Here is a 13,454-nt window from a genome sequence, read left to right as displayed (position 1 = left end):
TCATCACACTACACAAGTTGCCTTCCCCACCGGAGGCAGCAATTACCTCCATCGAGTGAAGAGAAGTCCCTGGGCAACCAGCGGCCCTGCCTGAGCAGGAGGGTTGGACGAGACGACCTCCAGAGTTACCCTGTGATTCTCCACCTACCTCAAAGTACCTCCCGATGACCACCTCAAACTATTTCAAAGTACCTTCCATGCCATAGTGCAACTTTTGGGAGTCCCAAGTGAGGTTAACCTATTTAAATTCACCCCAATTTGGAAGAGCATTTAAGCTCAAGGCTCGTATCACCAACCTGCCAAAGCACTGCTCTCAAAAACTTCAGCATAAACACGATAAGCAGCAGTACGAGCAACTCCAAACCACTAAGACCATAAAATATTAGATCTCCCTCTGCCACGATACTTTTATTCTTACCTGTGCCAGCATACAAGTGTTTACTCAGGAGCCACCTGTGCAGGGCAAACACTTTGCTTCTAGAACCAGCTGAGCTTATATCCACCACCTGGCTCCTCGTGGGCACCTGGTTAAATACTGTGTGACCATTTATTTCAACAAGGCCTTCTGCAAAGGCAATATTGGTCTTTGTAGCTACGCACCCACTCCACTGACATTCGAGCATCATAAAATCTTAATGATGTCTGTCACTGAGCTGGACGTTATCATTATTTTCTCGGCACATTTAAATGACATCACGTTATTTAAACATGTCATGGCCATTCAGATGACAGAACGTGTGGCTGCCCTGTGAATGAACCAAATAAATAGCAATGAGCAAAGCTGGCTTTAACTTACTAACTACTAATTCAAGAAAAAAATCACTTTCATCACACTTTAGGGTTAAGAGAGATGCTACACAAAAAAAGTCCAAACTGAAACGCACGTTATTAAATGCCCTAAATATTTTACGTAATTGATTGCTTTTCTCCAGCTTCAAAAAGAGCTGAAGTACCCAAGCATTTTTAAAGGGCTGAAGCAGGCCAGATATACCCGTCTCTTTTCAAGGCGTAAGCGTCTGGAAGATCAAGTCTGTGCAATTTATGAGATGAATATAAAGCAAATAACACCAGATAAAGAGCAAACGCTACTCCAGCACTGAGAAGATATTGTTCCCTTAAATCCCACAAGTGCATTCAGCAGTAGGGATTAAGAAGTACAGTCATACAAAGAAATAATTGAGACAATGTACCGATGCTGGGTGTTTGGTACGTTGTGATACTTCAGCAGATGCTGATCCAATGACAGGTAGGCTCTTTCATTGCTGTTATCACCATTTGGGTTGTAAGCATTGGCCAAATTCCCACCTTGGCTTTCTGGGAATACTAGCAACTCAAATCCTAAGCTCTTCCTTTAGCATAGAGGTACCAACATCAATACTACAACACCAAGCCTTTTTCTTTCCTCCACGTGTTACCATACCGGGAAAATTGCTGAGTTTTCTACACAGAAAGGAGTGGCAAGTGAAGAGAGAAAGGGCCATAGCTCGGATGTACTTTTTGAGCAGATAATTCAACAGATACTATAACTTTTTTTTTTTTTACATTGAAATAAAAATTAGAAGCAAAATGTGACTTATTACAGAAATTCAGAAATATCTTTGAATATTGTATCACCCTTATTCTCCCCAGATGCATTTTGTAAAATAATGTTTGAACTTCACCTGTCAAACTATGGCTCGGAAGATACTTTTATAACTGAAAAGGGTGTGCTATGAACACTATTTTTACAAGATACCACAATAAAAGCTGCTAGACACAAAATCAAGTTGGTATGTACAGCAAAACTTAAGTCTGCCGAAGCAGATCTTTTTTCCAGCTATATAAAGTATTATTATACGAGGCAATGCTTCTCCCAACAAATCTCAGGTCAGTCACCTCATTTCGTGGCGTATCCTTAAGATGCCAATTCCCCTTCAGAAGAAAGGTGCTCCCCATGCCCCTTTTTCACGCGTGATGATAACATTCAGAAGTGTTAAGCCTCTGTTTAATAAGACTGAGATAAATGATAAAAGAGGGCTGTGCTAAAAATAATCAGAATTGAAGCACATCAAAAGAAAAATCAATTATTTCCCAGTATTTCCTTTTTTGTCAACATCTATTTCCATGATAGTATTTCACTTCAGAATATATCAGCTTCCAAAGCTACTCTAGTCTAGCTCAGGTTTATATTTAAGCACTACATTATAATTAACCCACCAGAATAACCCCTGGCTTTTCTAGGCGCTGCTGCTTCAGCCACGACCTGTTAAGAAATCCAGCCATCACGCACATGGGGATGCTCAAGATGGAACAAAACAAATCGTTTTCCTCCAAAGTGGGAGAGCAAAGCATAATGAAAAATTAAGCATCATGCAAGTTCATAGATAAATATAGAAGCAGCTAATGAATATTTTAAAACAAGCAGCAGCACAGCATACGCAAAAAGGTAAGGGATTCACTGCAAAAACATACAGATCTTCTGGTCATTATACCAAAAATTGTTTTAGAAGAGATTCCAGAAATGATTTGTGAGACTACAAAGGGTAGATCTTTATACAAGAAAACATTGAAGCCAACACTGGTATGTGAAGTAGTTAATGTAACATAAGGGGCATGAAAGAATTACAGCATTAAGATTGGTTGAGAACTGCAAACGTCAGATTTAGGTTTAGCTTGCATTTCGTAATTAGGATAACATTATTTTTTTTCCCAAATTTTAAATGACCTTAAGATGTATTTCCACTTCCAGTAGAAATATCCAACCAGAAGAGAAATTCAGGAATACAAAAAGAATGATTCTGTGGCCCTGTCCTATCCATTTTTTTTTTTCCACCTAATTTGTTTTGTCATTCTGTGAATTAATGGGTTGCTGTTTTGCTCTAACTCAGACTGCTAAGCCTGGACGTACACGAACATTAAATCACTGGGAATTACGAGAAGCATTTTAAAATTCCACATTTGCTTTGAAAAGTAGTTACAGGGCTGAGAGACAAGCTGGTTTTATTAACTCACTTGTACCAACTGTCCAGCTACATGTGCTTAATCTGTAAGAACCACAGACTTCAAAATCTTTTTCCACTAGGTAGGTTCAACCAACCTGACCCGAATTCCTTTCGAGGACGAACTATAGCAGCTTAAGTGACATCAGTCACATCACTTCTTAGCGTCTCTGATCCAAGCCATCACAACAGCCTGAAATAATTCATCAGGACAGCAGACCAAAGAGTGGTTATACTAGCAAGAGCGCAGATTCCTTGTGCTACCCGTCTTTTGCAAAGTTAGTGTCTTGGGTTTTAAAATAAGATCCACCTACTACACCTCTTCTGCAGTCTCCACCAGCTCTGCCTTCTAACGCCTGAACTATGCACTCAGGTTTTCATGTAGCTTTCTGTCATCTTCCCATGAACTTCCAGCCACCGGTTTTTTCTCTGTAAGGCACACGGGTCTGTTTCCCTCCCTCCACCCTTTTCACCACTTGTTTTGGCAACACCACCCGTTGCCACTCTGAAGCCACAGAGCTGTCACCTTCAACATGGTCATCTCCACGCCTGCAGGTTTAAAACACACAACACGAAGGTTTTTGTAACCCAGCCACAACGTGAGAAAACCAATCCTAGTTTTATGCCCCTTGTTTACTGCAATGCACTCTGGCTGACCTCAAGAAATGACACGGTACCTCGTTAAGGCACACGTTTACTACACACATATGTTGCTGCAAATGGCTTCCCCCACACAGAGCCCTTTTTCTGTCGCCCTCACGAACGACGGCTCCCAGGGTTGCTATCAGGGCACTCGTGACTGGTTTTCGTGTTGTCAGTCAAGATGCCATCATCCTTCCCCAAGCGACCGACCTCGGCGCCCGCCCTTATCTTTAGAGAAGCTGCTGAAATCTCCGCAGGCTCGTTCCGCTTCTGCCCTTCAGGTTTCCTTTGTAACACACGCTTCAACAACAGCTACCCCATATCCTACCTGCTGAGCGGCGCTGGCTTAACTGCACCCACTGTATTCCCATTATCTGTTTTCATCTCTTGTCTTTGGATCAAAACTATTTCGAGCCACGTGTTTTACCTCAGTGACATTAGTTTCAAGCACCTCTCACAACGGAATTTCTGGTCACTGCTGGAGGTTGTGTGGCTGTCAGTAAGCCGACCACAAAACATCATTTTAAAAAATCCACCTTTTCAAAATACACGTGCTAAGTATTTCTCTCATTTTCCGCTTCATTCCTTCCATTTTTCTTCATGTTCTCCTTTACCACAACAGGTCACAAAGTGTGTTTTCCTACCCCAGTCCCATTCTTTAAACCTGTACACATTTCGTCGCAGAATCATGTTTCCTTTCCTGTTTTTTGTCCTCATTTTCTTCTTCTGAGAAGACCTTAGCATATACTTATCCACCTCGCACCATTTCTCCTTCTGTTTACACACAGGTTGAAAGCTTTCCTAAGCCTTCTCAGAAGCAAGAGTCGCTCATGCAAGAAGACAAAAGGTTCTGCAGTCGGAGACAGAAGGCTGCTGGATTTGTAATATCGCTAATCTTACGCTTTACGCTGTGAGTCAACATCCAGCTAAAAGGCTTCTGATTATATTTGACACAATCCTCTCTCCTCTTAGCTGAGGGAAGTTTTTAAACCATTTTTGAATTGCAAATGCACCTAAAAAAGCCAAGAATCAGCAAAAATAAATGCTTTTTGACAAGCTTCTTCCTTTCTGAAGCGTTGAGGAATCCACAAAGCCAGAAAGCAGAAAGAAAAACTCCCTGCCAGCTTTCTCGCCAGCGTGGCCCACCAAAACGCCATCCCACAGCCGACTGCAGGCTCCATCCCCAGTGGCTTTGTCCTTGGCCAACCTTCACGTCTCTTGCAACTTTCACAGGCTCAAGCTTAACCCGATCACGACTCGGATGCCATCGGTACTGTCCAAAATGAACAGAAATTGAACAGAAAGGTTAATACCTGGCAACTTCAGCTATCAGCTGGCACTGCGGTGACCTGGCAAAGCTGCGAGCACTGAAGGCAGTGCTGCTGTCTGTTGCGGGTTTATGAAAATACTTGTTTACTTTTGACTGATGTTCAGATGGGTCTCACTACTAGCAGGTGGGGAATTGAGATTTTCTGAAAACAGCTCACAAAAAACCTTACGCAGATGCTTTTTCAAACCCTGTTACCTTTTCTCAAGTATAATCCAACAAAAATACAAGTCACAAGCTACTCCTGACAAAAGAGTAATGGCTTTGCAGTGGCCATCAGCGCAGCTCTAACTACATGTTGCCTCTGACACACGAGACACGTTCATCTTCTTTAGTTTCTAAATCAATACATATCAGCTGTAAACACCAAAAACCTACATATTTTCTTAACTATGCCTCAGCACGACAGGGAAACATTGATTCTGTAAACAAACAATCCCAAGTACCACCACTCTTCAAAGGCACGACTTCACTGTTGCAGTAAAACAAAAACCAGCTGCAATTTCTACCTTTGCTGTATCAAGGCCTGCATTACGACCAGTTTTCAGATTTGGGGTTTGGACAGCTTTCTGCACGATCTGAAAACGTAGAGGAGCAAAGAAACCAGATTTAGCCCACTCTGGAACAACAGCTGTCCTTAGGCTCCTCAAGGTTGTCTGCCCACTGTCCCATGGCAGCATCGACTGGAATTGATTTTTCACAAGATCGTTCAGGTGGCAAGTGAAGGAGTAACGAAAGCAATAGTGAAATAAGTAATAAAAAGCAGAAGCAAAAATAGTAGTTTCTAGGGAACGATTTTAACTGTTCAAATGATGTGGCTAACGGAACTGAAGTTTTGCTGTGTAATTGAGTTTCCAAATAAATAACCTCATAGGGTCTTGAGGAGTTTCCAAAAGGCATTTTTTTTCCACTCCTCCCTTCACTTCTAAGAGTCATTTGCTAACTGTTAACCTTCTGAAACGGAGCTACACTATCTGCAAAGACAGCAGTCTCTAATAAACGCTTTCAATGACAAAGGTCACTAGAAAAACAGACAACACGCACGTGGAGTTAATCTCAAAAAGCTGCGCTTCTTCACACAGCTTTGAGCCCTAATGCTGCAAATGACAGCCATTCATACTGCACTACGGAGAGCTCCCAAAAGCGGCTCACTCAGCCTGCTAGTCCCATTTAGGATGGGTTCTACTTCGTAAGTTCGAGCACACACCAGCAAAACCATACTCACTTGAGGGCACATGCAAATAAACATATAACAGCATTACTTAAGTCCCACAAGGACTTAAAGATGCATCCAAAACCAAGTATTGGACTGAGAGCTGTTGACAAAAGTGAACTTCCCCACGTCACCAAAATCCGAATTTACAGGGCACGAAGCACATTTTGCTGCGTTTTCTTTCCTACCTGTACACGAAATTGCAGCACACACCTCACCTGCAATTTAATAAAGGCCTGCTGGTTCTCAGTAAGCGGATCCCTGCTACAAATTCCGGGATAAGGCAGGCAGGGCTAGAGATCTTCACAGTCACTTAAAAACCAAGGCAGTGATTATTCATTTATGAATCGCAAAACCACTTAACCTTACGAAGGAATTCCTATTTACTCTCTGTGGCTAGCGTTTGAAGGCCAAGATCAAATAGTATGCTCAACCTAAAGGCACCTCTGGATAAAAATCAAACACAAAGTCTGGACCTGAAAAAAAAGATAAGTTTCTGCAGTTATGAGGTAAGATTTATATAGGTAGGAAAAGGAACAATTTGCAGAGCGTATTCGCTCCTCCTCCGTAGGGAGGACTAAATAGCACTTTGAGAGCAGGAATCTGAACAATTTTACTCCCTGGCACTGCTCTGCAGTGTAAAAGCACCGCATATTTAGCTAGGAAGATGGCAGCCGGCGGCTGGTGCCCGCCGCCCCTACCCTACCGGTGCTGCTTGAAGAGGCGGTCGGACTCGCGGAAGCCGTTGTTGAGCAGCAGGTTGATGCCGGCCAGCGCCAGCTCCGCGTCCTCCGCGGGCAGCGGCGAGTCCCCGTCCTCCCGCCCAGGCGGCGGGGGCTGCTCCGAGCCGGCCATGGCGATGAGGAGGAGGAGGAGGAAGGAGGAGGAAGAAGAGGAGGAGGAGGAGGAGGAGGAGGGAGCGGCTCCCCCTGCCCCTCAGGGGTACAACGGAGGCGCCGGGTGCCCGCGGCCGGGCCCCGTCCCCGCAGCCGCCCTCCCGCGCGCCCTCAGCAGCGGCGCAGGCGCTGAGGCGGCCACGCATGCGCGGGGCGGGCCGGGAGTTCGTACCTCAAGCTCTAATTGTTATTATTTTTTGTTATTATTTTATTTTTTTTTCCTTCTTTTCTCCTCAGTCTGCGCGGGGTGTTGCGTCATTTCGCATCACCGCGCCGGGGTGTGTGTGCCCGCTGCCCTCCCTCCCTCCCAGCAGCCAAGCGACTGGGGCTGTGCACAAAGCCCGCTGTTTCTTTTCTTTCTAGCAGAAAAAAAAATAAATAAATAACAAATAAAATTATGTTTTCCAGGTCGGTCTTAGCTGGTGGCAGAGCTCACTCCTGCAGAGACCGGAGCCGCTTATTTCTAGAGCAGGGACTTGGTGACTTCCCCAGTGCAAGCCCAGCAGGGTCTAAAAACTCGTGTTTACGCCCTGCCCCTCAACACCCCTATTAACTATAACGTGAATTTGTCTGTGAAACAGACAGCCTTTTCCAAGTCCTGTTGGGATACAGCCCGGTCTTGCTTCTTGTTCCAAACACTGGATATATGAGACAGTACACTTGCATAAATGTACCCATTCTGAGCAAACAGCCGAGTATTGCAGTCTGAAAATATACCCACAATGTTTTCACCCCCACCCCACCCAACCCCCTTTTGAAGGAAGAGGTTTTATTTGTTGTGCTTAAATTTGGGTAGAGACAGAGGCTATTACAACCTGGTCTGGTTTCCTGTCAGCTAGGGCAGTGCCACAGATGCTATTGTGAAAATTTAAGGATCACTTTTTTTTTTTTTTTTTTTTTTTCCCCTCACTAATATGCAAAAGAATGGGACCACAGTCTGCTTTTAGAATCAGCCCCTCTTCCCCATCTAGAAAAAAAAAAAATCCATCTTCCTGTGAATCGAGCAATATTTCGATAGTATACATCCTACAGGAATACCTACCACCACCTAAGGAAATACTCTGTACCAAGAACATCTTGAAACAATTCTCTTTGAAAAGCAAGCATGGTCTGATGCTGGCAGCCTTCTCAAATCTGCCAGGTATGGATCAGATGCTTTTGCTGATTCCCAGTCCCTCTGTCTAACCCAGCAAAGCTTGATACTCAGGTGGATGTTTAAAGAGAATGTACCTTCTGTTACAGTGCACATCTCCAAAACAGCGTGATCTGCAGAGTCTCTGAATCTTCAGGGACTTTTAGGAAGTCAGTGCAGACGGAACTACATGTTCTCCAACGTACTCACTGCTTTACATGTGAAATTTGGACTCCACAAATTCAAACAGCCTCGAAAAAAAGGAAGTTGCAGCTTGCAGTAGCACCGCCTTTATTCTGTTTCAGTTGTGTTCAGCACACTGCCTTCCAGATAACCTTATAGCAATAATTTTTTATTATTATTTTTTTTATCACCCATGCAGGTTTCTGTGGGCAGGAGTTCATGGTGAAGTGGTTTATATTACAATTTCTCTTAGCCATATGTAACCAATTTGATCAAGAGGCAATGAATCATGGATTCCTTGAGAACTAGGGACAGCGAAGGCTAACTCCTACCTCTGAGTACCAGCGAAGAGCCAAGTCCTTTGTGAAACACCTACTCCTTTTCCAAAGCTAGACTCTGTTTCCTAGCCCCTGTGGTTGGATAATAGTGTAGCAGGGCTGTGTGCTCTCTACAGCTTTTTGGCCCCATGTATAAGGAGCTAGAATTCCTTGAGGTCTTCTTTCTAGCTCCCTTTTTCTCCAGGCTCTGCTCAGGGCTGGTACTGACGATCTGTTTTCTGTAACAAATGCTTTTACAGCTCTCCGGTAGCTAGTTATTAATTTTGAAACACAAGGCATGAATAGCTAAATCAAGTCTCCAGATACATGGCTATAAATCTGTGGAAAAAACTTGGCAGAGCAAATCTACACTTCAGCTGCTCAAGTAGGAAAATAACACATTTGAACACCAATAATGAAGCAGCATGACACCTGCAGTTTGCCTCCAACAGCTTAGCAGCAGCAGTTTTACAGTGCCCATAGTTATGCACTGCATCCGAGCTGCGTTCTTTCTGAAGAACTCGATCAGAAATCAGCAGGGCTGTAAGTTTCCCTGCCTGCACGTAAGGGCAGATGAGGTCTTGTGATGGGTCACTCTTCGTTTGATTTAAATGGAGGATGTGGTATTGCTGATTCAGCCTACTAAATATGGTTGGGGAGTGAGGAAACAAAGTGAACAGAGCTATGTGAATGACTTGTAATGGCTAATCTGAGCTAGTATGTACTTCTCATTTCACCAACACTCTGGACATCTTTCTTGTTATATATACATATATATATTTAATTCCTGAGAGCACACTATCATGCTACTATTATCTTTCTTGTGAAAAGAAATTGAGGAAACTGGTTTGTAATTAAGTAACTCGAGGCCAATAAAGTAAGTTACCAATGGGGAGCAAGAATTGTAATTTACATAAATCAAAGGGCCTAAAATTTCCAAGACTTTACTCTGGTTTCCCAGCAGTTGTTAAAATGATAAAAGACAAAGTGGCTACAATATTTGCATCCTGTAAGAGACCGAATGGTGGTGTTTTTACAGCTGCTTTGCAGGACACTGCTGTCATACTTCAATATAGTCTGTACCTTTGAATGCTGAATTGCTCTTCCCTTTGACAAGCTTTCCAAGCTTCTGCCCTGCCTTTGTGCTTCTGAGAGGGAAAAGTCCTGCAGTTGTCATCCTCACAAAGTCCCTGAGTCAGTATTTCTTTTTCATTGGTAATTTTCCTCTGTAAGTCTAATAGGAATTTAGCTCTACTATAACCTCCATGAGCTACAGAGAATGGTAAAAATGATAGCAGGAGAGATTTAAAAAACAAACAAACAACAACAATAAAAACATATTGATTTAGCTAAAGGCTTGGAGAGATGGAAATAAAAACAATAAAAGACCTATATTCTTATTTTTTGAGTATAATTTCTTTACTCTGTAAATTAGGTTCCAGTTGTCCCAAGGTCCCTTTCTGCTGTGTCTGGATGAGGCAATCTAACCCCTTGCTTCTGCCTCAGAGTGCCCTAAATATGATTTTGATGGGTTTCTTTCTACCTATTTTGTTCCAAAATTCTACCTCTGTCTTGGAATACCTCAATAAGCCTGGTGCAATTTGTACTTCTTAAGATGGAGATGAAATTTCAGCAGCGGATTTAGAGTATTTGATCACCAGCAATTAAGTTAGAGTCACTGCTCATTTAAGTAAAAAGAAGTAAAATCCTTCAGAATTGAATTAACTTTCTTTCCTGTGTTGCAGAAAGCCTGACTGTATTTGGAAACACCAGTAAAGATCATGACAATGTCTCCCACATTTTTCTGAGTTCAGATGTAAGCCTGCAGAGTCAGGTGTTGTAATTTTGAATTCCTTTCAGGGACTTGCCATTCTGGTTAAATACCAGGTGCAGCCCCATTGTGTGTTACGTAGGGGTGTAAGAATCCAGGACGGAGCTCTCTGTTCCTCACCAGCTGTCAGAGGGACTTGCCCTGTGTCAGTGACTGCCAGTAACAGCGAGTGAATGCATAAATCTAAGTATCCTCCCTTCCTGAATATATTGTATTTTCAAGGGAAAAAAAAAAAAAAAAAAAAAAAAAAAGCCTAAATTCACAAGTACATTTCTAAGGACATGATTTCTACATCATAAATAGCTAAAGCCACTTATTCTTGCACTTTGTGCCTCGTAATGTACCAGTGGCTCTTGCAACAATGAAGGTGCCTGCCTATTGTGTCTTATCACTTAAATATTAATGAATGGTGAGCTCTACATCTGTTATCATCATGTGTTTTCCATACGGCACAGCAACTAAGCGATATTACAAAACTAAGCTAATCTTCAGAGCTGGCTCTTCACATTTTCCTGTTAATATGCATGGTCATTTTAAGGGCTACACCCTGCCTAAGGACAGGCACGTGCGTTGAAATAACTATCCTCTCCTGTCAATAGACAGGGACTATGCATACACATTGTGGTAAAACAAAACACATTTCGTGAGCCTCTTCATCCAAAGTCTTCCAAGGGTACTGAAACTGAGTCTTTTGACTCTTTCCTCTGATTAAAGAGCTTTACAGTAATAACAGCTGGAAGAATAACCTACACTTGTGGCAGTGGGCTTTAGTTCAGAGTCTACCTCTCCTTCCTCTCACAAGCTTTCTGTTTTCTTTGCTTATTTTTCACAGGTAGCCTTTCCTGTATGGAGAGCTATTGGTTGGAAAGTGATTGATTCCTCTGTCCTGGTCTCTTGAGCATTCATTTGCAGCTGCTCTTTTCTGTTTCCAGTCTGTAACTGTGACTTTTCTACACAGACAAACCATGGGGATGGCTGGGGCCAAGCAGGTGAAGTTCCTGTAAAGTCTAAAAGGAAAGTGAAAGGTGAAACAGAGCAAGTAAAACAATTTCTAAGTATTCTTACCTGGTGCTGATCTCTTCCAATGGCTTTTTAAAATATTTTGGTTATATTTAATAATGTTTGGTTTTATCTACACGTATAATTGCTCTGGACCCAGTATACACTCAGTCACATAACGGGATAAATTCACAGGCAGAGACACAGTTATTTTTACTCAGGCATATGAAGGTGTGCAATTTTTGCTATATAAAGCATGCTAAATGACACAGCACTTCGGTGGTGGTGGTTTGTTGTGTTTTTTTTTTTTCTTCAGAACTTGCTAATGGCCAAACATATGCACGCAGAGTTTCAGAGAAAACAAAGCAATGCAAAACTATTAAAGACTAGCAGCTGCTCTGCTCAGGCGGCAGCCACATGCTGGCCTGCTCAGTGAAAATTAATTGGAAAAGCTTCCACACAAAACAATCATCATCCTACTTGAATTTTTAAGAGCCAATTTAGAATGTTTTACTTTTAGAAGAATAATCTCTTACAGAGGTCATTTGATTGCAAAAATATGTGCTTAACCTAATTGTATGGCCAGTGAGTGTGAAATGCAAAGCAAGAAGTGATTGCCAGAACTGAGCTAGTTCTAGTCCTGTCCTTTCTGGGGAGTCAGGATGAATTCCTCTAGATCATAATAGACAAATCTTTGCCTAAATGTCCTTAAAATATTTTCACTATGGAGAGTCTGCAAATTTCCCACTTCTTCTTGTTTCAGTGAGCAGTGAAAACAATTGATTGCATCTTAGTTACAGAAAGAGAGGGATAACAGCAAATTGAAACCAGTGAGCTCAATGGCTTCGTGTGTGAGGGAGTGAGGTAGGCCATCTTGCCCAAACAGGAGTATATAAACACTATTTGTCCCACATAATACACTTGTTTTTATCCTATGGGATCTTGTTTGGGTCCCTATTAATAGTTCACATTGTAGAACAAATAACAACACATAACCCCATTCACTTTGACCTTTCAGGAGCAGGCCATGTATTTTAAACCTCAAATACTCTTGCTGATCTGCTTTGGAGATTCCCTCTAGTTTTACTCTTTCTTTTTTTTTTTTTTTCCTACATTTTTTTTTCTTGGTGCGCGCATGAAGCCATTTTAAAGACCTGATGCATCTGAGAAGGATTTAGCTCTATATATTCATCTGTATATGCATATACATTTCTAGCTCTATGTATATTATTATAGTATTCATGAACAAACCATTTGCCCAGTTACTGAGGATGTGCCTTTGTACTTCCAAGCTTATGATGAACAGTGAGTAGTCAGCAAGGCCACAGATAACCTGTGGCAAACATAACAGCTTTAGTAGACACCCTTCATGTTAGTGCTCCCTCCTGGTCCTCATAATTTAAAATAATCAGAAACCCTTGTAGAATGGTTATAATAGATATTTTCAATATATTTGAAATAGATATTTTCAAATGTTCAGAATGGAACAAATATAATATCTTGCTAAGGTATATTTTCCTTTTACTAGTTTAGCAGTAAATATTTTCTCACAGGTGTCACACAGCTTGATGTATAATGCCGTTTGAAATGAGATTATGTAAAGATTACTCGTCAAAAACATTCTTACTTTTCTACTTTCATTTGGAACTTTTGGCATTATATGTATTTTATATGCAGCATCTTAACACTTAGTTAAGTTCACTTAACTAGTGAAACTTAAGTTTCACAATCACTGGACAATCTAGAAAAATAGATTGTCCAGTACTGGATTACAGAGGTTTTATTTTGTGCCATGTTGGTCTTAAGGTTTGTTCTTCAGTTTTGAAACCTGCACTCCTTGTACCTCATCTTTCTGAGAGTGGGAAATATTTTGTTAAAAATTCTAGTGACAAAAAAAAATCAGTAGACCCCATTGACAGGATTTTTGTGACACAAA

General features: G+C 41.8%; 1 protein-coding gene across 2 annotated transcripts in view; it reads right to left on the bottom strand.

Moving 5' to 3' along the window:
- Positions 1-7,153, bottom strand: part of TTC39C (tetratricopeptide repeat domain 39C) — a 35,291-nt gene extending 28,138 nt beyond the window's left edge. The window contains exons 1-2 of one of the 2 annotated variants that reach the window (XM_084507409.1): positions 601-6,842; positions 419-524 (exon numbers count right to left, since the gene is read on the bottom strand). Coding sequence is in view for 1 of the 2 variants with exons in the window: in XM_084507408.1 (XP_084363534.1) it covers positions 6,867-7,015 (149 nt within the window). In the remaining variant the exon portion in view is untranslated. Of the gene's footprint in view, positions 1-418; positions 525-600; positions 6,843-6,866 lie in introns of those variants that run through there. The other variant, XM_084507408.1, reaches the window with a different exon arrangement.
- Between the last annotated feature and the right edge of the window lie 6,301 nt (positions 7,154-13,454).

The sequence above is a fragment of the Aythya ferina genome (assembly GCF_964211825.1).
Source record: "Aythya ferina genome assembly, chromosome: 2".
In the NCBI taxonomy this organism is placed as follows: Eukaryota; Metazoa; Chordata; class Aves; order Anseriformes; family Anatidae; genus Aythya; species Aythya ferina.
Note: the sequence above shows the minus strand (reverse complement) of the source record. Positions and strands in the feature narration are given on the sequence as shown.